This window comes from Myotis myotis, unplaced genomic scaffold, assembly GCF_014108235.1.
Source record: "Myotis myotis isolate mMyoMyo1 unplaced genomic scaffold, mMyoMyo1.p scaffold_m19_p_1, whole genome shotgun sequence".
NCBI classification, from domain to species: Eukaryota; Metazoa; Chordata; class Mammalia; order Chiroptera; family Vespertilionidae; genus Myotis; species Myotis myotis.
The window spans coordinates 84822847-84848980 of NW_023416313.1; the positions used below are offsets into that span (position 1 = coordinate 84822847).

Genomic DNA, 26134 nt, shown 5'->3' on the forward strand with positions numbered 1-26134 from the left:
GTGATTAACAACATTATTTTTCAGTCTGTCTCTTCCCCTTTATACAAACTTCTCTAATCTAAAGCTAGAGTATAAAAAGGATTGTGATTACAGAAGAATAGAATGAGGCTACATTTAAAAATCGAGTATATTAAATATTAATTTTTACTTTTATTCCAAAGACAATCTCTTAACCTTGCCAAAATAACCTCCCAAATATGATGGGACAAGAATGATAATTCCCATTCTCTTATGTCAAAGGTCTGTAACCTTTTTCTGTAGAGGCCCAGATAATAAGTATTTCAAAATTTAAGAGCCACTTGGCCTCTTCTGCAACTATTCAGCTCTACTACTGTAGTATAAAAGTCGGCATAGATAATACACACATAAAAGAATGAGTGTGCCTGTGCTCTAGTACAAGTTTATTTACCAAAGTTGGCAGCAGACCAGGTTTGGCCAAGGACCTTTTCCTATGTCATTATGAAACCTTTTCATGTCATCACTTTCAATTTCAAAATATTTTTTTTTCCTTGCCCAACATTCCAAGAACCAGATTATTTCTTTGAACTTGACTTTCTTTTCATTAGAATGTATAAATAAATGACATATTATGACCCCAAATAGCAATTTGCTTAAAGCACACAAGTCAGACCAGAGTGATTAAAAATGTGCTTCATCTGGAAAACCTAACAAAACAGAAGTCAGGGAAATTTGTGCTAATCAACCATATTTTTCTGGTGCCTAAGTTTTCTTCTTCCTTCTGAACCTTAATTCTAAGATTAAATCCAGAAACAAAGAATTTTACTATTTCACTCTAATTGTTATTCTTAATTCACTATAAGATGAAATTTCTATTAAGTTAGTCTAAGAACAGTTTTATTATAAATAGAATGTTTTTGCCATCTTTTTTATATTTTATTTTCTTCTCAATAAATATAAATGTAAACTACTGTTCTGTATTATTAAATTGAGATGGTATTTAAGAGGTGCATCCAAACAAAGTCATGTCAAAATGGGTCATAGAAGTAGTTAATGAACATAAGCACTGACAAGCATTTATGTATGTGGAGGCTAGTACCTAGTTATATGTCATACAGATTTCTTCAAGTTAAGAGTTGGAACCAAAATGGCAAACCACATTTATGCTGTATCATTTTTTTGGGGGTAACCAGCTTAGTAATACAGAATTAAAAAACACACAGAACACTTAATGCTTATTTAATTTTGATAAAATTAATACATGCACATTATGAAGACTGAAAAATAAAAGTACGATGAAGAAAAATTACAGCTAATATCTTCATCCAAATTTAACCTCTTTAAAAATTTAATGTTGCCTGCCTGGCGTGGCTCAGTGGTTGAATGTTGACTTATGAACCAGGAGGTTATGGTTCAATTCTGGTCAGGGCACATGCCTGGGTTGTGGGCTCAATTCCCAGTGTGGGGTATGTAGAAGTCAGCTGATCAATAATTCTCTCTCGTCACTGATGTTTCTATCTCTCTCTCCCTCTCCCTTCCTCTATGAAATAAATAAAAATAAGTAAAAAATAAAAATTTAATATTTATATTTCCTTTTATTTTTTCTATGTATGCACACACATGAAAATTAGAAACACCCCTAACTGGTTTGGCTCAGGGTCCCAGGTTCGATTCTGGTCAAGGGCATGTACCTTGGTTCCGGGCACATCCCAGTGGGAGTTGTGCAGGAGGCAGCTGATCAATGTTTCTCTTTAATCAATGTTTCTAACTCTCTATCCCTCTCCCTTTCTCTCTGTAAAAAATCAATAAAATATATTTAAAAAATTAGAAACAAATTCTTTCTATGCTCAATCCAGGCTTATCTGTATTTGTACCTATGACCCATTTGAATCACCAGAAATTTTGTCAGAATTGATAGTTTCACAATTTTTAGATATGCAATGTCTTTCTATGACTAAATACATACTTGAGTATACTGCTGGAATCCAGAATATGCTGGGCTACAGGGCTGTCCTCCGGGGTGCAGTGGTGCTGCAGTATTCTGATAACCAGGCTGAAGAGTGGGGTAACCATATCCAAATGGTTTAGCCACTTTTGAAGGCTGAGGGGCAGTGGGCACTGGAGCTGGAGTAGGGTCAGGTTCAGGAGCGGGATCAGGAGCAGGACTGCTTGCTGATGAAGAAAGCATATCTAACAAAGAGAAAGACAAGGTGTTAACACCTGAAAACACAACTGTATAAAAAGACTTGGCTCTTGGGAGAGCCATAACCTCTGGCATTTCCCTTTTTCTTTAACTTTTTACTATGGGAAATTTTGAACATTCACAAAAGTAGAGAATAGACTAATAAACCCCACATACTCATCATTCAGCTTTAATAATCATCAATATTTTGCTAATCCTGTTTTATATGTTCCCAACCCTTTTTTTTTTTTTTATAGACCTATTTTAAGAAAACCTCACTGGTATCACTTGAACAAATACTTTGATATTCAGGTGGCATTTCTAATAGATAAGGCCTTTATATTTATATATTAACCATACAAAAAACAGTTTTTCCTTTTATTTTTTCCCTCAGGAATGGGGCTATAAAGTAGAAAACAAAGCAAAGCACTAAAAAGAGTGTCAACTACTCTTTACTCTATTTTGCCATTTATCTGACCCTGCCATCTATAAAATATGTCCATGAAAAGAGTGGCATATTTCTATAATCCCCTAGAAATCTGTATTATTTATAGAGGCAAGACTATGAAAATATGAAAGAGTGTCTAGAAGTGTCCAGCTCCTAAAACAATGTCTGGTACGCAGTAGATGTCAATACAATTTAATGAATCAATGTTCTTCCTTTATTGAAATTTAAAACAAAAACTAAAATGTGATTAAAATTATGAAAACAGTAGAAAATTTAATCATCATATACAAGAATAACAAGAAGAAATCCTAAAAATTATTCTATTACACATAACCATTATTAACAATTTGGTATATTGACTGTTAGATTTTTTTTCCAAGTCATAGCTATAATATAGATGTATTCAAATCTATTTTCATATAAAAAATCATATTCTTCACCAGTAATCAGACTATGAAAACAATGCGTTCTCAAAAGCAACTGACTAAATAAAATTTATTTTTAAAAAGTTTCTTGAGGAATCACATCTTTCTACTGACTCTATTTGCTCTAATTTTGAAGATACATTCCTACACATTCTGCTCTCTATCATCATGTGTTAATTAGGCAAGGCTTGGCTTATTAGCTTTCTGGTAACATCCCAGACTTAAAAGGACAAGAGCGTCAATGCAGTGTCAGATCCTTAAATTTCCTGCTTGTCTCTCCTCATGGCGTTGAGACTGTAAGTAGAAAGGTCGCTTAACATGACATCAGCATAAGAAATAAAGAACTGGATTCATAAACATGGAAGTCTAAAACTTATCCCCTTCTATAAGAAGTGGACAATAGTTCATACATTTCTATAGTCCTAAAATCTATCCTAGTACCTGACATAGTAAACTTTCAATTCATTTAACCTTACTGCTACAGTTGCTCACATCTTTCCTTAATTTTGTTGCTATACAAATTGCTAGAAAATTTGCTGTAGGTCACTCACTTACTCTGAAAGCATAGTTCATAATGAGAATAAGATTTGTTGATAAATGAATATAAACAAACCATGGCCCAACTCCAAGGCCATGATCTTTTAACTACACCACACTGGACATTTCACTTCAGGTTACTCTGAAGCTCATGACATACTATACAGTTAGAGTATTCATCTTTCTTTCTTTTTTTAATATATTTTTATTGACTTCAGAGAGGAAGGGAAAGGGAGAGATAGAAACATCAATGATAAAAATCATTGATTAGCTGCCTTCTGCATGACCCTATCAGGGATCGAGCCCACAACCTGGACATGTGCCCTGACCAGGAATCAAACTATGACCTCCTGGTTCATAGGTCAATGCTCAATCACTGAGCCACAATGGCCAGGCTAGACTATTCATCTTTTAGTTGATGAAGTAACTTCTAGAATATTTTGATGACAATGATTGCTTTTAGAATGGTCCACAACTTCTTATACACATACACACAAATAGTGGTTCCTACGTGGGAAAAATCTGTAACCACAAAAGACTAAAGTAGCTTATTTAAGTATTCTTAAAATATTAAAAGGAAATTCTATATTAAGCTGAGATTAAACTTTTCTGATTCATAGGATAATGGCAGCAAGATAGTGCATTCAGTTAAGTACAGAATACTTCAACTTTAATCCTGGATTATTCTCAGAGTGATAAGAAGAGAAGGGCAACATTACTTATTCTATTAGTCCTAAAGTTTGGAGTCATCAGAAAGAGAGAGAGAAAAAAGGGTAGGTCAGGTGTGGTTGTCAGGTGATAGGAGATAGGCAAATCAGAAAAATCACAGTATAAGATGTTATAATAAAAATGACTATTAATTACAAAAGGTTAAGTTTGTGTGTTTTTCCTTTAATACTATCCACTACTCCTATTTCTATGTAATGACCAAAGTTATTTCCTGATATGGTTAAAAGTAATGCCTCCAAAAACTACATCCAAGTTGGTTAATCTATTTACCTGGTGGAGGCAGCCAGGAGCCATAGGGGGAGTAAAGAGTCAAAGACTACTTATATTCAGAGGCTAGTTGGAAGGAATTCAAGGACCTAAGCATGAGAACAGAAATATAAAATATATTTAAGGAGTTATTAGCATAAAAAAGGGAAAAGAAGAGAAAAATTATTCACTATTAAAAGACTTTGAGAAGGAGGAAAATGATAAAGAGCATGATAACAAAAATAGAGTAATAAATTTCCTTAAGCTGCCCAAAAACAACATTCATAGTTGGTGTATAAAAATTAATACCATATAATTAAGGCTGAGAAATACCAGGAAAATGTCCCCTTTTCTGTTAAAAAATATACACCCTGCTAATTATGTATAATACATGTTCATGTTTTGAAAGCAATTAATGGTTAGTGACTTTTCAAGCAACCATTAAACAGGCACAAAACAAATTACCTGGGTAGCCGCCTCCTTCTAGGGCATCGTAACTGTTGGGCAGTGGAGAAGCACTGCTTGTGGTAGAAGAGCTGTCAATACCTAAAAGGAAAACCAAAGTGTCTACTAAGTCTAAAATGACAATGTATCTTAGGGCAGCCTTTGGCAATTTTATAGAAGATGCTTTGCTGACTCTAGTGAAAATGTAAAATGACTGATGTTTAAAGACGTTTTTAAAAACACATAAATAAATTTCTGATACAAGAATAGGGGATGAGAATGAGAGTAGGAAGACTATGGAGCTGATGAGTGGAATAAGATTTAATCATTCACATGTGATGGCATCCTAGAGAACAGATATCAAATTACTTCACACACAAATATAAATTTTACATTGACAGAAATTTTAATACAGTTACCTCTCAAAAACTGCATCTACCAAACTGCAAACTATTAAATATATATTATCAGTATTAGGATTCTTAAATTTTAATGACTTTTTGATCCCCAGTTGGCGCGCATAGGGAAGGCAACCGATCAATGTTTCTCTCTCTCTCTCTCAGCATGTCCTCAGATGAGGATTAAAAAAAGAATTCTTATTGTGTGTTCATTCAAAACCTGTAAGATTAATAGAAATTTTCTGTGGCAATTTATGATGAAATTTAGTGATGGGTCACACAGATAACAGAATGTACAATACATTTCCTTCATCTATTCACTCAACAAATATTTTGAGAGCCTACAGCTATACTAGGTAAATACGCTAGTGTATACAGTGATAAATAAAACCAAAAATGCACATGGTCCCTCTGTGGTGTTAGAGCGCTAGGTCTTTTTTAACTGTAAGACAAGATTCTGTGGTACAGAGGTGATCCTAGCTCTTAACAACAATATTATAAACTAGAGGCCCGATGCACAAAATTCGTGTAAGAGTAGGCCTTTCTTCCCCCAGCTGCTGGCACCAGCTTCCCTCTGGCACCCAGGACCTGGGCATCCCTCACAGCCCTGGCTTCATCTGGAAGGTCATCCGGGAGGATGTCCGGTCTAATTAGCATATTATGCTTTTATCATTATAGATGGAGTTTAAACTACATTTTAGGTTAATTTTTAACTGTGATATAAAAAGAATAGGCATGCATAATTACCTTTCATTGGCTACTTTTGGAAAACCCTGTGACTAGGTATGTTGACTCATGGCATAACAACTAAAGCTTTTTGCATAGACTGATTTTATTACCAGCAAAGAACATGATTTGGAGCAAAAGACTGCAGTTACATTAGACTCTGTTATTTACTTGTTATATAACTTTGGGGAAAAAACAATCAATACTCTCTTCTGCAAAATGAGAAAAATTTGAAAAATGCCCTATATGTCTTTTTTAATGTTCTTGTGAGGCTTCAATGAGACACTAAACATGAAAAAACTTATGCAAAGTATGAGGACTACAAAAAAAAAAGGTGGAAAACACAAAACACTTTCTTTGTGATTAAGAATGGGGAACAATGGATCTTTTTTTTATTTGTGAATTTATAACTAAAGAAGAATGCTAATACATAAGGTCAAAGTCTAAAAGTGATAGCATTAAAAAAAAAATACACCAAAACCCAAATATTCATCAGGAGATGAATGGATAAACAAAATATGGTATATCTATACAATAGGGTATTATTTATCTACTAGTTTACCTATAAAAATGAATAAAGTACAAACACATGCCACAATATGAATAATTCCTAAAACAAGCTAAGTGAAACAAGCGAGACAGAAGAGGTCACACATTGCATGATTTCATTTATATGAAATATGCAGACTAGGAAATCTATAGGGCTAGAAAGTAGATTGGTGGTTTCCAAGAGCTGAGAGAAGGGGAAATGGGAAGCTGTTGCTTAATGGTCACACAGTTTTCTTTTGGGATAATGTAATGTTTAGTTAGTACATTCACAAAATTAGAACTGGATAGAAGTGGTGGGTGCACAAAAAACAAAATGAAACAATTAGATAGAGATGGTGGTTGCGCAACATTGTGAATGTACTAAACGGCACTGAATTGTACACTTTAAAATGATTAACTTTATTATTGTGTAAATTCTTTTCAACAAATGGTTCTGGAACAACTAGATAGTCACAGGCAGAAGAAAAAAGTTAGACTCTTTCTTTATACTCTACACTAAAATGAACAAAACGTGGATCACAGACCAAAATGTAAGCACTAAAACTACAAAACTCTTAGAATATAGGAGTGCTGCACACCTGAAATTAATATAACACTGAATACCAACAGTAATTGAAAAAAATAAATACAATTTTAAAACAAATAAAAAAATTTAAGAAAATGACTTTAATCTACAGAGTTTCAGTATTCATCTTGCTGTCAAAAAAAGGTACCTTTATATCTTAAAGTCACACACTCAACCAACTTCACCTAAAGCTAAAAAAGAGCTTCTGAACTTTGATAATCTGAACTATAGTGACAGCTTAAAAAATTTTTAATGGCCTACTAGCCAAAATTTCATTCTAAGTTAATAACCAAACATAGCATCCAAAACATACATACTTGGGATACATTTTAATAAAATAATCTGAAGCTTTAGTGCTAAATTATACTAACATGATTTTCTAAAATAAAGAGGCAAATGAAATAACATCAAGCAAAGTACTGCTTTCTGCATACTAGCTGGTTTCAGTTGAACAAACAACTTTGGTACTTTTTCCCACTCTTAAACCTTACATAGGCCCAATTTACCTCAGTCACTTCACACTACAATTAGTAACAAATACTCTGAGAACAAATCAGAGTATTTGTTATCACTATTTGAATGCAGTACTTAGGAAGAATTTTCCCTTATTCTTTTATTGGCTACATGTCATACACTGAAAGAAGAGGAGGAGGAAGAGAGGAAGAGCTGAAATCTGAGGAAGCAAAGGGAGAATAGATCATAAGAACAGCTCAAAATCCTTGAAGGTGGGGGAAAAGTATAGGGATGCATGTAAGCCTTTAAAAGATAAGCAACATGGGTCAAGGAAGTCCAATGTACTTACTAGTATTGGTCAACTTTAAATTAACCAACTTAAAGTTTTACTTCCTCATAACTTGCATACATCATGGAAAAAGTGTAAGTCAAATTCCATCTCCACTGCTTGTCAGTTAAAAGAAAATGAACAAGACACCTAACATCTATGAACCACTTCTTATTTGTAACAACAGATTTTAAACTAATACCTACTCCACAGGAATACTGTTAATATTAAACAGATATTAATCAGACTTAGGAAATGCTCTTCATTTTCTCTCATCCCTCCCCCATCCCCTCAAACAGTGTTACAAATGGGGTTGGGGGTGTGTGTGTGGGGGGAGGGGAGGCAGAAAAAACAAGACAGGAAACCTGATTGATAAAGCCAACTGTTTTTTCTCAGACTTCAACCAAACATTTCTTAACATTTACCACTGCTAGCCAAATTACTTTCGATCTGTAAAAATGATTTTCTTCGTTTGGTAATGCTATGCTATACTCTCCTTCAATCTTCTGGCTACCTTAGCCTCAGAACTCATTTTCCTCAGCAGATTATTCTAAGAGCCTAGTTTCAGTATGCTCCTATGAATACTTTTGTAAGAGAAGTGCAAATTTGGCTGTTATTTTTCCATGTAAACGCCCTCAGTGACTCCTCACTACCTCCAAAATAAAATCCAAACACCTTAATATGAAATACAGTAAGTCCTCACTTAACATCATCTATAGCTTCTGTGTTAAGTGAAGTAATGTATAATTAAATCAATCTGACCATAGGCTAATCAATATAAACAAGATTTAAGTTCTTGCAGTATTTCATTAACTTTATACCAAAATGATGTTATTTGAGGATCTGCTGTGCCTGGTTTTCAAAGATCTCATCCAGTCATTCTACCCAACCTCATTCAATTCTTCTGGCCACGGCCCTTTGCAGACCATAGGTCCCCGATTCACTAAAGTTCCCCAATATGCCATCTTCTCAAAATCTCCCTGCTTTGTTTTAAAAAGTATCTGTGCCTCTCCCCGGATCCCTCACCTGCCTAATCCAACTACTCCTTTTAGACTCAGCTCAGGTACCAGTCTTAATCCCCCAGAGAATCTTCCCTGTCATCCAACCCTACATCTGGTTCCAGATTATCCTATATATTCCTATAAAACACTATGATTAACATAGAATTCACTGTAATTTTGTTCTAGATTCCAAACTATTCTGTGAGCTTATTGCATTTTTAATAAGGTTACAAATGAACTCTATAAATTTGTAATAAGGTTACAAATAGACTCTATAAGTTAGTTGTACAGAATTCAGGATACTTTTACAGAGAAATGAGATAACTGGGACTTATTATACCATTAGTTTACTGGCACTTAAGAAAATCCATAATCCATATTACTGATTAAATACTACATATCTGTAGCAGGCTGGAAACAATAAAGCATCTGCAAATGTTTAGTATTTTAGTTAATTAGATTTAAGGCTAGCCCATTTGAACACCATTTGAACACCATTTCTATTTGAACCTTTTGAACTCTAACTCTGGTATCAAATTACCTTCATTTTAGCCCCAGAACTCTGCCCTCTCTCACTGTACAGAAAGATGGAACTTCCAGCTACAGCCACCATATATAGAGAATATTTGCAAACTGGAAAATAACTACAAATTTTTGGCTTTCTAAATATATAGTAAGTGCCAAAAGGAGCTTAAAGAAACATTGTTCTATTTCTGTCATTGTTATATAAAATCCAAATGGCTTATTCTGTTTAGACTAAGTAGCATGCAAAGCAGAAAAGAAAACATTCCTCCTAAAAGATGTTAGAGCAAACAGTCAAAAGCTTCAATCAACACTCAATTCTTTTGCATGACCTGAGCTGAAATGCATTTCTGAAAGAAGAAACCACTGTCATCACGAACGATGTATTGTTATTTAATGAAATGGTAAAGATGTCCAAAGTAAGAAAAACAAAACAAATAAGCAAAACACCAAATTTCAAGTGACCGCAATCTTCTATAACCTAAACCAAGTAAGTTCATTGAGCTAAATCTGCAAAGATACTTTTTAAAGAAGCTGTAAGACTGTGGACAAATAAAAAGAACTTGAGTAGGAAAAGATTAAGAACTGGTGTAAAGCTAAAGCAGACCTGCTTCCTCATCCTCCTCCTCCTCTTCCTCATCATCGGAAGTTGATGACAAGGGAGTTGGTGCGGAGCTAGCTTGATTATTAACATATTCACCATACTGCATGCCTGTAAAGTGGAAAGCACAAACACGAGTCAAACCAACAGGAAAGATGAGAAATAAAATTTGACATTGCATTAAAAGTGAGAAAGAACTCTGACATTCCAAAGAGCAACCCAGCATGCATATTAATATTAGCAAATTTATTATCAAAACGGAAACTGTTAGAAAATCTCTAAAAGCAGTTTAGTAAAAGCAGCTTTAATATGAAGTAGCTGATTTAAGTGTGGAAAAAAGTACCATGAATTACATTAACAATATTAGGAAATGGCAATGATAATCTCTGAAAATCTCACTGAGTTCTATACATGTTTACCTTCTTTAAGTTTAGGGCCCTTGTAGTATACTTCCTTTGGGACTGTGCATTCTTGGTGAGCAGTGATCATTTTACTGAAATGAATTTATATAGCATACAACACACACAGAGATACTTGATACCTTCCTTCTGTTAATGCCACCTTGATGGTAACTCAGTTCTCATAACGGAAAAAGAATGACAGTTAAAGAAAAGAACTGTATTCAGCATAGTTCTCTGCTATCAGATGATGTTCAAAAAAAGGGTGTGTGTATGTTTTGGGGGGGTGGGGGGGGAGAGTAATTAATTGTGGCCCTGCAAGTGTGGCAATTACAGAATAGTGTATTTTCTGAGATGGCCAATTATCTCAGCTTCAGTCTATTGCCTGCACCAGAGTCTGAAGTAGGTCAATGAGTGGTCCTCTGTGAGATCCACCAAGAGAAGGTAGAGTCTGTAGAAAAGGCACTACAGCTGGTAACTGTATAATACTTCTCTTTAAAATTTTGACTGGGTGTTTTTATTATTTAATTAATGTGCAAAATCAAGACTTAAAACATTAACATCCACAGAAAATTTTTAAGAGGGAAAATAATCTTAATTAAAAATGAAAACACCTTATAAATAAGAATAAGCCCCCTGTAGGGAAAATCTTACAGCTCAGCTTGAAAAAAGAAAAACCTAGAAACTGTGAATTTTCAAGAGCATTTCACAATACTGGAAGCACAATGAAGCCTGGCCTCACCAAAATCCCATGATAGCTCCCTGATGCTCTCTTCATTGTTTCTTTCAGGTGACCTTTTAAATTAGCATGGATAAACATAACTATGTCTATAGTAAGAAAAAAGCTATTAAAGAGTAACATCTGAGCTGAGAAGGGAATAAAGGTTAAACTGTACATGTGTAATCTCCTCACCCTGACTAAAAAAGTCGTGAAAAAAATCAGCTAGGTTTGCTGAAACATCTTCTAAATATATAGATAAAATGGCAGTTATGCTAAATTCATCTGAGAAAATAAAATCAATTTAAGTAATTTCAGAAAAATACTAGAAATAAGCTTGATACCTTGAAAGACCAAATTCAGAGGGGCATATTCCTCTAATAAAAGTCTAGGTAAGATAAAAATTTGACTAATATTAGACCTTAGGTTAGATATACTAAGAAGTTTACAAGTAAACATACGTTTACAGTAAAAAAGGTTTTATAGAAAAGAAATTCTTCAATTTAAGGACTTCCTTAAAATGAAGTACTTTTGCATGTTGGGAGCCAGGTGTCATGCAAGATGTGTCAGGAGCACTGGCTTCATGGTGAGGTCGTAGCTTTTGACTAGCAGTCCAAAATGCTGGCTTTAAAATGTCCCTCTTCCAGTGGAAAGCCCAACCATGCAGACACCTTGCTCATAAACTTACAGTATGTTTCAGAAGTGGAAATAATTAATGACCAAACAGAAACCCCACCTCCCCTAGCCTCACTCAATGTTAGTAAGGATGGGAACTACACCTGTTTTGTTCATCACTGAATATACAGAGCCTTGCAGACAGGCAATGGAAGAGATGGCCTTTTAAATGAAATACTAAATTCCAATCCATCTAGAGGAGGTTTGAACTAGCAATTAGAGATGAGCCTGTTTTGCTTTCTATTGGCAGTTCACTGCAGGCTAAGAAGTCCTATGTGTATCCACAACAGTGGGATGTAAGAGCAAGCTTGAAAGAGGACAGTGAAGTTGCAGAAGGTGGAAGTTTTGAATATCATTTTCTCCACAGCAACACTGTACCTCTTAAAATGCTCCAAATTTTCTGACTGTAAGACAAAAGCATTTAAATAAAAGTACAAAAGCACTCCAAAGCCAATCATAAAAAAAAAAAGTACTTTCTCAAAATGCAATTAGCACTGCACTTTAGAAAGTACACATACAGGATGAGGCAAAAGTAGGTCTACAGTTATTCACATGGAAAAATAACACAATAATTAATAAACATAATACAAGAATAAACATTTCACATACAACTGTGAACCTACTTTTGCCCCACCCTGTGTGTATATGTATATATTTAATAAGAAGAAACAGGAAGAAATTGTTGTACTGAGCCAGTGGTCGGTAAACCGCGGCTCGCGAGCCACATGCGGCTCTTTGGCCCCTTAAGTGTGGCTCTTCCACAAAATAACACGTGTGGGTGCGCACGTACAGTGCGATTGAAACTTCGTGGCCCATGCGCAGAAGTCGGTTTTCGGCCTGGGCGAGTCTATTTTGAAGAAGTGGCATTAGAAGAAGTGGGGGTACGTTCGCTGAGGTCAACCCCTCAGATTGAGGACGTTTTTAGCAAAGGTCAGCTTAGGAGTACCCTAATTAAGTTATTAACAATGTACCTACCTATATAGTTTAAGTTTACCTATATAGTGACCTATATAGGTAAAGTTTACCTATATAGTTTAAGTTTAAAATATTTGGCTCTCAAAAGAAATTTCAGTCGTTGTACTGTTAATATTTGGCTCTGTTGACTAATGAGTTTGCCAACCACTCTGCTGAGCTAACAGAGGCCAATAATCAAGAAAAAATCAGAGGACAATCCATTATTTTCATGATTGAATGAATATGTAGGTGCTAACTCTGTACTAATCAAAGGAACCAAAGTACAGGGACACCATAACATTATAAGATAAATATTTCCTTCTCTTTCTTCAGATTTAATGAATAAAAATAGATTTACTTATTATTGGAAAAATATCCAATACTTAATTGGAAGCAAATGAAATGACTACAGAATGATAAAAAAAATTATAAAACAATGACTCCATGCACTGGAACAAATTCACAAATAAGACAGGCTAGAGTAATATTATTACTCATCATAATATCATGTTAGATTATACTATAGTTGTCAACTATACTATATTAACAGAATATCAGCCAGCATACTCAAAACATTACTTTCCTGCAAAAAGATGCAGTGCTTCGTAAGAAGTGCTGGAGATGAAAGTATCAAGATTTAAGCCCTTCCCCAAATGTGATTTAATATGCTCAGAATTGTGCCTTCCTTTCCTTGTTCAAGTAAACTTTGTTAAAAAAGCTTGGTGATAGTAATAGCACAAGAATATGACATTTTATTTAATCCAAAGAGGAATGGTAAGAGCTCCAGAATATCAGCCAATCCGTATTAAGTGCCCTTCTCTAGATTGGATCCATCCAGTACATACAAACTGCACTAAAGGAGTATGGCCAGAAAGGGGCTGACAGCCAAGCTGCTGTTCTGCAATATGTGAATGGTTCCAAGAACTTCCAGAATGCCTTTTCTCAGATTCCTTTTCTTACGAGCCAGAACCTATGTATGACATACACAGGCTGCATTTATAAAGAAAGTGGTAAGCATATGACATGTCTTCCAGAGTTCAGCCCAAAACCCACTGCAAAAATGTACACGGAGTACCTTCCATCCCACCACCATCAAATGGGGAGGGAATGCTATATCCTAACTTATTCTGTCTAAATTAGAACTTCCAAGGTATGACTATGAAACCAATAGGCAAGAAGTCTGCAAGAATCTGACATTATGAAGAGTTCTGTAATTAACAGGGCTCCAATACCTTAAAAAGGACATTTGGTTTAAACTACCCATCATTAAAGTACTTTCCGGCAAAACTCTCCAGGAGACCATATCCTTGGGGATACTTTTAATAAAAGGCTTCTTCACTATTCCCTAGAAACAGCTACATTGGAAATAAAACAAACTAGTCTTAAGAGAACAAATCCTTGTGAGGTTAGCTTTTGTAAATTCAAGAGTTCAGACTTTGAAGCAACTGTTATCTTTCCTAAACTGGTCTTCAAATGAGGTACACATACTACAAAGATTTCCAAAGATTCTTTCAAAAGGATGGTTTTAAGGGCATCAATTACCATATTCCTCTCTTTCCTAAAACTTACCTACTTAAGAAAGTGCCTGTGTTAACAATAGCCTTTCTCTCCCTTTACAAAGGAAACTTATTCTGAATTTATCCTAAACCTTACTATGACGCATTGCCCTGAGCTATAAAAATCTCAGGCGCTAAAGGGAAAACATATCCCCTTCCTTAAATTATTAATCACAACTCCCTAAATCTATAGACTTTCTTTTACCTTGCCATACATGTTTCTGTTAAAAATGAAACCTTACAAGTTGGGTTGGTTTTCACTGGAACATTCTTAATTCAAATATTGAAAAATGAATGTATTTAATAATTCTGAATGTATGGGATCCCCAATCACTACTGTCAAACAACCCACTACTTTTGAAAGAATCCCATGAGAACAAAGCAAAACAGTAAAAAATACTGACTATAAAAGCAGGACATTATAGATATACTGGGATTCTGGGTTCAATTCTAGGTGCTACCCCTACTTACTAGTTGTGTGTCCTTGGGCAAGTTACTAACCTTTCTGTTCTTCATTTACATGATCTGTAAATGGGGTAATAACTACCTCAAATAAGTTGTTTTGAGGATGAAATAAATTAATATACATATTTCAAACCTTAGAATGGTGCCTGAAATATACTAAATATTATGTAAATAGGAGATGATATTTAAAAACCAGTAAAAAGTGCCGAGGTCTTTGAAAGAATTAACTAATAAGCAAGGGCATCTTTGAAGCTGTGACCAAAAAAACTTATCTCTTTTAAGTAGTACTGTTTTAGTAAGTCATATCAGACCAACAACCATGCACTGCACAACTACAAGAGGCACCATTCACGCAAACTACAACTTGTACATGGTAGCTCTGACTCACACAATTATAGGTGTACCCTAGACCTAGCCAAAGGCATAGAGGCCACTAAGAAGTCAATCTCGATAGGGGAGGCTAGGGGACTGTCTAGGGCGGGGGGATAAAATGGACACATATGTAATACCCTTTGTAATACTTTAAGCAATAAATAAAAAAAAAAATAAAAAAAAGAAGTCAATCTCCTACTTAAGAAAAAGAAATATTAAAAGCTACAATTCAAATATCTCCAGTATTATCTTTTCTGTTACTTATTTTAACAAGGAGCGTATCTTAGGTAAATCAAGAGTTTAAAAGCCAACAACAAATTCAGCCTCATTTTATAGAAAGAGCACAAGGACAGAAAGTCTGAGTTAAAAATCTTTCATTCTGCTACTTACTAATCTATAATTTGGACTGGTTATGTAATTTTTTTGTGAATCTCACTTTTCTCATCTGTAAAACAGATAATATCTACATCATAGGATTGACATGGGGATTAAATAATAAATATGAAATATCTGGTTCATTATAAGTGCTCGATAAATGGTAGCTCATTCTCTTTTCAAATCTACTTATTAAGGAAAATAATTACAATTATTTTGTGAAAAAGTGGTTTATAATACAATAAGATAATACCATGTATTTAAAAAGTAAAATGGTCAAAAAGAAATTATGAAAGGAAAAAAAATTAGCAGGGAATGCCCTAGTCTGTTTGGCTCAGTGGATAGAGTGTTGGCCCGAGGACTGAAGGGTCCCTGTTCGATTCTGGTCAAGGGCACATACCTGGGTTGCAGGCTCAACCTCCACCCCCTAGTCGGGGCGCATGTGAGAGGCAACTGATCGATGTGTCTTTCTCACATCGATGTTTCTCTGTCCCTCTCCCTTCCACTCTCTCAAAAAAAAAAAAAAAAATAAAAAAAAATCAATGGCAAAAAAATATTCTCAGGTGAGGATTAACAACAACAACAAAAGGAATGAGTCATCAATGCAGCTAAAAGACACCATTCATTCAGTTAGGGCTTCAATCTACCCTTACTCATGACAAGCAAAACTTTCATATCAGCCTTTCACTTTGAAGGCAAACACTCATAAAAACTAGATTCTGCTCTGGCCGATTGCTTAGTGGTTAGATCATGGGCCTGCAGACCAAAGGGTTGCAAGTTCAATTCCTTGTAATGGGCGTGTACCTCAGTTGTGGGTTCGATAGAGGCAAACAATTGATGTGTCTCTCTGATGTTGATGTTTCTCTCTCTCTTTCTTCCCCCACTTCTTCCCTCCCTTCCACTCTATGTGAAAATCAATGGGGGGGGAAAAATTCCTCAGGTGAGGATTAAAAAACACACACAACTAGATTCTATTCCCAATATACCCATTGACTGGTTGGGAATCAATGAACACTCCTTGGTGCTAGAATTGGTTTTCCTATAAAACCAAATTAAAAAAATGTAAAATGTATAATCTGATCAAATGATCGAAAGGCTTCTGTAGACTACATAAATACTCAGCATATATGGATAGTGAAATCAGCGTAAGGATTTATGATGCTTTTTCTAAGTTTCAGAACATAAGAGAGAGAATTGTTCATATTCAAAATCAGGAGCTATTATTACATAGTGAGTATAGTCCCTAAAAATATTACTAATGGTTGCTCTGGAAATATAAACTGTGGATTTCAAAAAATAGTTCAGTTATCAAATGAAAAATACAGTATGTTAACCTGAACCAAAAGTAGATTTAGAATTTTAGTCAGACAGGAAATAATCACAAATATTGCCAAAAGAAAAGATAATGTGGGAAAAGAGGGTCAAAATAACATAATTTAGTTGCCTGTCACTTATTTAACACATGGAGAATATTAAACAAGCAAACAAACAAACAAACTGTATTGTTTGTCAATGCTGGGAACGTGGGGTACAATTTCATTTTCACCCCTCATTCTCAAAATTAGGTCAAAAGCTACTTTCCATTAACGAAGCACAGAAATCATCATATAGGATATGGAAATACACTAAATAAGGAAATCTTGAGCACTTTATTATAAAAGAGACTATAATAACCTTTAAAAAGTAGGAAATAAATTTTCCACAATAGAGGGATGGATTAATAAATTATAATACAATGACATAATAAATTATTAGCCAGGAATGACTATAAAGACTATGTACATAAATGAAGAACTGTGAATAATTTAGTAACTGTAAATACAAAATAGTATTTAAACTATGATTACAATTATACAAAATATAAATTCATAGAGACTAAACGTTAATATGTGAAAAAGAAAATAGTTGTGTTGGAATTAAGATTATAAATTACCTTTTTTCATATTTTAAAAAATTGTGGTTATCCAGTTTGCCTACCTATTTTAATCAGTATGTGTGTATATGTGTGCTACATATATAGTATAATGAATTTCTCCAATACCTTTCTGTTGTAACAGCTCTGATGGCTGTGTAACTGAGGCCACAGGTTCAACGAGGTGATTTGCAGTAGGAGGTAATCTTGCTGACGAGGCTCCTGACACAACAGTGGATACCACTGGGCTGGACTTGGGAGGCTGAACATTTTGTGTAACAGGACAGGATAAAGAATCTGCAACTGAAGAGAAGACTCTATTTCATCCACAACAATAAAGTTGAAATATATTAAAATACTAAAAGAATGTAGTTTATCTGAAGTTCTTATAGAAACTTCAGTAGCATCGCATTTATCTTGTATATCTACATCTAGAAAATAAGGTAGTTCAAAGAAATTAAAAAAAAAAAAACCCTGAAAACGTAATAACCAAATGTTTTAATAGTCTTTAATAAAAAATTTCCTAATTCATTTCTTACCTTCTTAAAAAAAGTAAATCCAAAACAGTTTTTCTTTACTAATTAATGATCACTATTAATTACTATGCAACAGTATCTCAGATAGGAAGATGAAAGGAAGTATTTGCTTCTGCAGTAATGTGGCTCATGAACTCCACAAATGTTCCTAGTACCAGCTCAGATCTTTTTGTACTGTCAACTGTATCAGTGTAGTGTAAACACTTCTCATTTGCTGTTTCTAATCAGATGCCTCATTTCTAACTAAGAGCCTGATGATAACACTAGGTTTGACTTCTAGAATAAGGTTCATGTGATCCACAGTGGGCCTTTGTTGACAGCTCAAATTGCTTGACCTAGAGGATAATCTTCAGCCAACTGAGAGATAACATAACAACTTAAGTGTCTCCTGATGGATAATTAAATAAAGAAAATGTGATTATATATACATCTATATATACACACACACTATGTATATATAGGTGTAAACATACAATAGATGAATAGATAAAATGTGGTATACACACAGACACACACACGCACACATCCTATCTAATAAGAGACAAACATGGTAATTAACTGTACCTCTGACACGCTTCCCATTGGCTAATCAGAGCGATACGCAAATTAACTGCCAACCAAGATGGCGGCCGGCAGCCAGGCAGCTGAAGCGAACAGGAGGCTTGCTTGCTCCAGTGATGGAGGAAGCCAAGGTTCCCCTGCTTGCCGCTGCCGGCCTCTGAGCTGCACTCTAAGAAACAATGTTGCAATTATAGAAGCTAAACAAACCCCAGAAACCTGCTTTCAGCCAGCCAGGCCTCAGAGCTGGAGCTGCAACAGAGTTTCAATTATAGAAGCCAAACAAACCCAGATACCTGCTTTCAGCACACAAGGTCTCAGAGCTGGAGTTGAGCCTCAGAGCTAAAGCCGGCTCTCAGTTCCAGTGACAGCTATAGAAGGTAAATAAATCCCAGAATAAAAAAGAAAAAAAGAAAAAAAGGAGAGGTTGGGAGCTTCAGTCACCCACCAGCCTGAAAACGGCCCTCAGCCCCTCACCCAGACTGGCCAGGCACCCCAGTGGGGACCCCCACCCTGAAGAGGGTGTGACCAGCTGCAAACAGCCATCATCCCCTCATCCAGGCTGGCCAGGCACCCAAGCGGGACCCCCACCCTGATCCGGGACACCCTTCAGGGCAAACCAGCCGGCCCCCACCAGTGCACCAGGCCTCTATCCTATATAGTAAAAGAGTAATATGCAAACTGACCCTATCAGCAGAATGACTGGTCACTATGACACACACTGACCACTAGGGGGCAGACGCTGCCCTCTGGTGGTCAGGGCTCTCTCACATGGGAGGAGCTCTGCTCAGCCACAAGCCAGGCTGATGGGTGCCAGTACAGCAGTGGTGGTAGGAGCCTCTCCTGCCTCCTCAGCAGCGCTAAGGATGTCCAACTGCAGTTTAGGCCTGCTCCCCACTGGCAAGTGGACAACCCCTGAGGGCTGCCAGGCTGCCAGAGGGATGTCTGATTGCCATCTTAGGCCAAATCCCCCCAGGGAGCAGGCCTAAGCCAGCAGGTGGTCATCCCCTGAGGGGTCCCAGACTGTGAGAGGGCACAGGCCGGGCGGAGAGACCCCCTCTCCCCCCAAGTGCACAAATTTTTGTGCACCAGGCCTCTAGTCCTATATAATAAAAGAGAAACATACAAATTAACCATCACACTGTCACTCCACCACACCCACCAGCCAATCAGAGGGACTATGCAAATTAATCAAACAAAGATGACAGTTAATTTGCATATGCAGACCAAAGACTGAAGACAACTGAAGATGGCGGCAGCCATGGGGGTGGAGCGAGGAGGAGTCTTGGGTTGCTCCCAGTGATGGAGGAAGCCAAGCTTCCCACTGGCCCTGGGCTCCGCTCAAGGAGGGGCTGGGGGCCTGTGCTCCGCTCAAGGAGTGGCTGGGAGTTTGGGTCACTGGGGGCAACCCAGGCTTCCAGCCAGCCCTGGCCTCCGCTCAAAGAGCTGGAAAAAAAAAAAAGAAAAAAAAAAGGAGGGGCTGGGAGCAGCTGGAGCGGAGAAGCCAACCCTTGCTGCTGTGGCCGGATCAAAGGCCAGAGGAAAACCGGTGCCGGCAGCCAGGGGAAGGAAGGCCTATTGCACGAATCTTTGTGCAACGGGCCACTAGTAGAGGAATATTATTCAAACTTTGTGCATGAGTCACCTGGGGTCTTATTAAAATGCGGGTTCTGATTCACCAAGTCTAGTACAGCCTGGCCTAATATGCTACATTTTTACCAAGTTTGAGGGTTGCTGGCCAGTAGACTACACTTTAAATAGGAAGACTTAGGAGTACCTCTGATTTAGATACGTTAACACTTATAGCAAATGATGACATTTGTTTGGAACATGGGACTAAAGAGACTACTCTGCTCCCTAGGCAGGCCAAAGAGCTCTTTTCCTATGGGCTGCTGCAGAGCTAAGAAGATTGCTCAACTCTTCCTGCATTCTCTACACCCATTCAAGCCGTGGCACACCCTTAGAGAAACTCTGCACATCTGCACCAGGGACGTGTTCATGAATATTCATTCATAGCAGCGCTGTCTGTGAAAACAAAAAATTGGAAACCCAAAAGTCCATTTATAATGGAAGGAATAAGTAAAGTATGTCCTTCCAATGGACTCCTTAACAGCAGTGAAAATGATGAAAGAATGAACTCCAGAAATGTAACATAGGAAGTCACTGAAGAATACATGCAGTGTACTATTTTTATAAAGCTAAAACAAAAACAAGCAAAATAATGTTTAGAGCAAGCATGTCAAACTCAAAGGCTAACACGGGCCAAATAAACAAGGTTTAAGTTTATGTGGGCCGCAAAAACAAAAGCTTCAATTTTCATAGAAATGTAGGTTTATTTCGATAGAGCCATGCTGAATACAAAGGGCTGAAATAAATGAGTAATCATTAACATAAAATAATAGAACATTTTAATAAAAATTAATTTTCTTGAACATTAACTCACCAGAAACTGCACAAGCGTAACGCAAATAAACCTACTTTTCTTGTTCTCTGAAAGCAAAATATTTTCTGTTGCACACACCAAACCAGCCAGTCCAAGACTAATGATATGGCAATCGGCTGCTAAAATATTCGCTGCTAGTATTAGTGGAGAGAAATGGTGCCTCTGCGCATAAGGTGCTTAAGGGAAATGAATGAAACATGATTATAGTAATCAATCATTAGTGAACGTTGTAGTTTGTTATTAATAATTATTAATAACAGGATATTATAAAACTTAAGTTACGAAATTTTATTAAAACATTTCTCACATACCATTATATTGGCTAGGCCGCAAAAATATTCATTGTGGGCTGCGTGCGGCACCTGGGCTGCGAGTTTGACATGCTTGGTTTAGAGATATCTGTATGTGTGAGTTAATGAGTATTTCATTCATTATGCTTTTATATATGCATACATAAATATGTTCATACATATGTATCATATAAACTTTTATTTGTATTGTTTTATTAAAGAAAAAGTTTGTAACATCAAAGGAAGAGTTTAATTACACTCCCCTTAAATAGGAAGGAGAAAGTCAAGTACCAGAGATTGAAAGAAGACCCTAGAAGCCAGAGGAGAACCACAGCAGGGTGAGGCTAGGGCAGGGGTGGGCAAACTTTTTGACTCGAGGGCCACAATGGGTTCTTAAACTGGACCGGAGGGCCGGAACAAAAGCATGGATAGAGTGTTTGTGTGAACTAATATAAATTCAAAGTAAACATCATTACATAAAAGGGTACGGTCTTTTTTTTTTTTTTTTTTTTTTTTTAGTTTTATTCATTTCAAACGGGCCGGATCCGGCCCGCGGGCTGTAGTTTGCCCACGGATGGGCTAGGTACTTAAGCTCACTCAGGGCTTTGCTGACCATGTTTAGAAGTTTTATCTTGGCTCTGGCTGGATACTCATTTTGTTGAAGTGTCATCCGATACACCAAAGGTTGTGGGTTGAATTCCCAGTCAGGGCACATACCTAGGTTGTGGGTTCAATCCCATTAAGGCATGTAGGGGAGGCAACCGATAGATGTTTCTTTCTCTCTGTGCCTTCCTCGCTCTCTAAAAGATCAATATAAACATATCCTCAGGTGAGGATAAATAAAATTTTAAAAAAGACAGCCCATTCTAGTTTTAATGTGCTTTCCCTAATTATTAATGAGGATGAGGATGTTTCATTTAATTTTCTGTCAAATACTTGTTCATGCTTTTTTTCCCTTAGGTTGTTGGTCTTTTCCTTATTAATTTGTATAGGTTATTTGTATATTCTAGATAAATACTATATTTTTTTCCCTCTCAGCTAATGCTTTATCTTCTTAGTTTCTTTATATTGTCTTTTGTTTGTTAATCCTCACCTGAGGATATTTTTCTATTAATCTTGAGAGAGAGAGAGATAGAGAAAGAGAGAGAGAGAGAGAGAGAGAGAGAGAGAGAGAGAGAGAGAGACATCGATGTGAGAGATAACTGGTTGCTTCCTGCATATGCCCCAACCGGGGCCAGGGCCAGGGAGGAGCCTGCAACCAAGGAACATACCCTTGACCGGAATCGAACCCGGGACACTGGTCCGCAGGCTGATGCTCTATCCACAGAGCCAAACTGGCTAGGGCTATATTGTCTTTTAATAAAGAAAAGTTCTTGACTTCCTGTCAAGACGGCAGTGTAGGCAAACTCGGTACTTGCCTCCTCCCACAACCACATTAAAAATTACAACTAAACTACAGAAAACCATATTCAGAACTGCCTGAAATCTGGCTGAACGGAAGTCCTACAACTAGGGAATTAAAGAATTATCCACATCAAGACTGGTAGGAGGGGAGGAGATGCCTAATGGGCTGGTACCACATCCACATGTGGCAGATAAAAACTGGGAGGGAGTCCTGGCTGCTGTGGCTGTTGGTTCGGCAGTGTCCCATGCATGGAAAGGTTGCTGGTTCAATTGCCAGTCAGGGCACAAGCCCGGGGTTGTGAGCTGGATCCCTGGTAGGGGGTGCGCAGGAGGCAGCCAATCAAAGTTTCTCTCTCTTCCTCTCTCTATAAAATTCACTAAAATAAAATTTTAAAAAATTAAGAAGAGGTATCTTGGCTGCAGAGGTACCTCGTGAGGAGCAAGGGGTCTCAACACCACACCGGGCCCCACAGCCCAGGGTTGCAGTACCAAGAAGAGATGTCCCCATAACTTCTGCTGTAAAAGCCAGCAGGGACTGCCCTGGTTGGAGAGTTGACCCAATATGCCAAGGTTGTGGGTTTGATCCCTGGTTAGGGCACATATAAGAATCAACCCATGAATAAGTGGAACAACAAATCGGTTTGCTTTCTCCTCCCTTCCTCTTTCTCTAAAATCAATAAATCAAATAAATAAAAAAATAAAAATCAGCTGGGATTGGGCTGAGGGAGATGGAGGACTGCTGGAGTCCCAGGCAGTTCCTCTTAAAGGGTCCGCACAAGGACTTTCTCAGACTTTCTTTTTCTGAACTCCAGTGCTGGGGCAGCAGTTTGAAAGGCACCAGAGGCATATGGGGAGGAACTGAATTGTCTCACATCAGGGCAAGAGCTAGGGGAGCAGCTTTCTCCCAGACAGAAGTGATGGGTGATGGCAGAGGCCAATGTTCCTTTGATGAGCTCCCCTTCCCCCTCCCTCCTCACCCAGCTGGCAGGCAGGTGCCATAAATGAGACTCCATCAACCTGGCTCACACTATTTGCCTTGCTCATGCTTCATTTTCCTAATGATCTTGCCTTGCTCATGCTTCATTTTCCTAAAAATCTCTCAAGCAGCATCTGGCCTTAGCATGCCCCATACCTCTTGCTAAATGCGCCCAGCATGGCCAAGCCTGGGCACCTCTAAGCCCAGTACAAGTAGCAGCCATGCACATGTAGCAGCCACCTGCAGATTGCTTTGTAGCCCATGTCACATGGCCCCAGGCAGAACACAGGCAATAACTGACTTTGGCCTGCTCCTTCCGGGAGGCCCCAGAACCAGCACACCCTGTGGAAAGCTTCAAACTACATCAAAGCATCATCACCCAACCACCTCCACAAGGGACACACTTAAGGGGTGGACTCAGCAGGCACCAGAGCCCCACTGAAGTAAGTCCTGCTCAGTGAGGTTGGCCCCTGCATAGCTGATCTTCCAAGGTAGTCAGAGGTCCAGTGGTCAGTGGTCAGAGCCAATTCTTGCAGCTGATTGGCCTGGGGCCAATTGGCATGCCAATAGCAACCAAGGCTCAACTACAAGAGGAGGGTGCACACAGCCCATATAGGGGTGGGGGGCACCTTGAGTGCCCAGCTTGGGTGATCAAGGCCACTGAACCCTACAGAACACCTACTATACTAGGCCACTCTACCAAGCCTAGGAGACATAACAGCTCTACCTAATATAAAGAAACAAACACAGGGAGGCTGCCAAAATGAGGAAACAAAGAAATATGTCCCAAATGAGAAAACAAAACTCCAGAAAAAGAACTAAACAAAATGGCCCTGACCAGTTTGGCTCAGTGGATAGAGCGTCAGCCTGTGGACTCAAGGGTCCCAGGTTCGATTCCGGTCAAGGGCATGTACCTTGGTTGCGGGCACATCCCCAGTGGGGGGGGTGCAGGAGGCAGCTGATCGAGGTTTCTCTCTCATTAATGTTTCTAACTCTCTATCCCTCTCCCTTCCTCTCTGTAAAAAATCAATAAAATATATTTTTTTAAAAAAGAACTAAACAAATGGAGACAAGCGATCAACTAAATGCAGAGTTCAAAACATTGGCTCTAAGGATGCTCAATGAATTTAGTGAAAATCTCAACAGCATAAAAAAAGACCAGTCAGTCCAGCTAGTATGGCTCAGTGGTTGAGTGTCAATCTATGGAACCAAAAGGTCATGGTTCAATTTCTGGTCAGGGCACATAACCAGGTTGCAGGCTCGATCCACAGTGGGGGACATGCAGAAGGCAGCTTATCAATGATTCTCTCTCATCATTAATGTTTCTATCTCTCTCTCCCTGCCTCTCTGAAATCATTAATAATCCTATATAATAAACAGCTAGCATGCACATTGTCCTCTCAACCGGGTTCAGCTGTGAGTTCAACCACCCACAGCCCCTCTCCCCAGCTGGCCATCTGAGGTCCCTCCCCCTGGCCTGCCCGGTCCAATTGGGGCGGACTGGCCGGATGCCACCGGTACACAAATTCATACATCGGGCCTCTAGTATATTAAGAAAAGTCCAGTCAGAAATGAAGAATGAACTAACTGAAATGAAGAATAATTTACAGGGAATCAACAGTAGCAAAAATGAAGCCAAGAATCAAATGAGCAATTTGTAATATAAGGAAGCAAAAAACACCCAATCAGAATAGCAAAAAGAAAAAAAATGGAATAAAATAAAAGTGAGAATAGTGTAAGGAGCCTCTAGGACAGTGATGGTGAACCTATGACACGCGAACTCATTTTTTTGGTTGATTTTTCTTTGTTAAATGGCATTTAAACATATAAAATAAATATCAAAAATATAAGTCTTTGTTTTACTATGGTTGCAAATATCAAAAAGTTTCTATATGTGATACGGCACCAGAGTTAAGTTAGGGTTTTTCAAAATGCTGACATGCTGAGCTCAAAAGGTTTGCCATCACTGCTCTAGGACAACTTCAAGAGTACCAACATTTGCATTATGGGCATGTCAGAAGCAGAAAACAAGTAACTGAAAACCTATTAAAAATATATATAAAAGCCTAATATGCAAATTGCCCACTCAGGAGTTCCACCGGGAGACCCAGAGTTCAATTGCTTGCTATGACATACGCTGACCACCAAGGGGCAGCACAGGATGAAGGAAGGCCCTGGCTGGCAGCCAGAAGGCCCCGATCAGCCCTGATTGCTGGCCCGGCCTAGGGATCCTACCTATGAATTTTGTGCACTGGGCCTCTAATTTAAAAAAATGACAGCCCTAGCCAGTTTGGCTCAATGGGTAGAGCATCAGCCTGTGGACTGAAGGGTACCAGGTTCGATTCAGGTCGAGGGCACATGCCTGGTTGCAGGCTCTATCCCTAGCAGGG

The 26134-nt window shown here is 37.8% G+C and overlaps 1 protein-coding gene across 11 annotated transcripts in view; it reads right to left on the reverse strand.

Moving 5' to 3' along the window:
• Positions 1 to 26134, reverse strand: part of SEC24B (SEC24 homolog B, COPII coat complex component) — a 91440-nt gene that overhangs the window by 27301 nt on the left and 38005 nt on the right. For 5 of the 11 annotated variants that reach the window (XR_004973301.1, XM_036343526.1, XM_036343483.1 and 2 more), the window contains exons 3-6: positions 17667 to 17840; positions 10119 to 10223; positions 4991 to 5071; positions 1925 to 2148 (exon numbers count right to left, since the gene is read on the reverse strand). Coding sequence is in view for 10 of the 11 variants with exons in the window: in XM_036343526.1 (XP_036199419.1) it covers positions 1925 to 2148; positions 4991 to 5071; positions 10119 to 10223; positions 17667 to 17840 (584 nt within the window). In the remaining variant the exon portion in view is untranslated. Of the gene's footprint in view, positions 1 to 1924; positions 2149 to 4990; positions 5072 to 10118; positions 10224 to 17666; positions 17841 to 18076; positions 18492 to 26134 lie in introns of those variants that run through there. The other 6 variants (XM_036343516.1, XM_036343508.1, XM_036343558.1 and 3 more) reach the window with 5 other exon arrangements.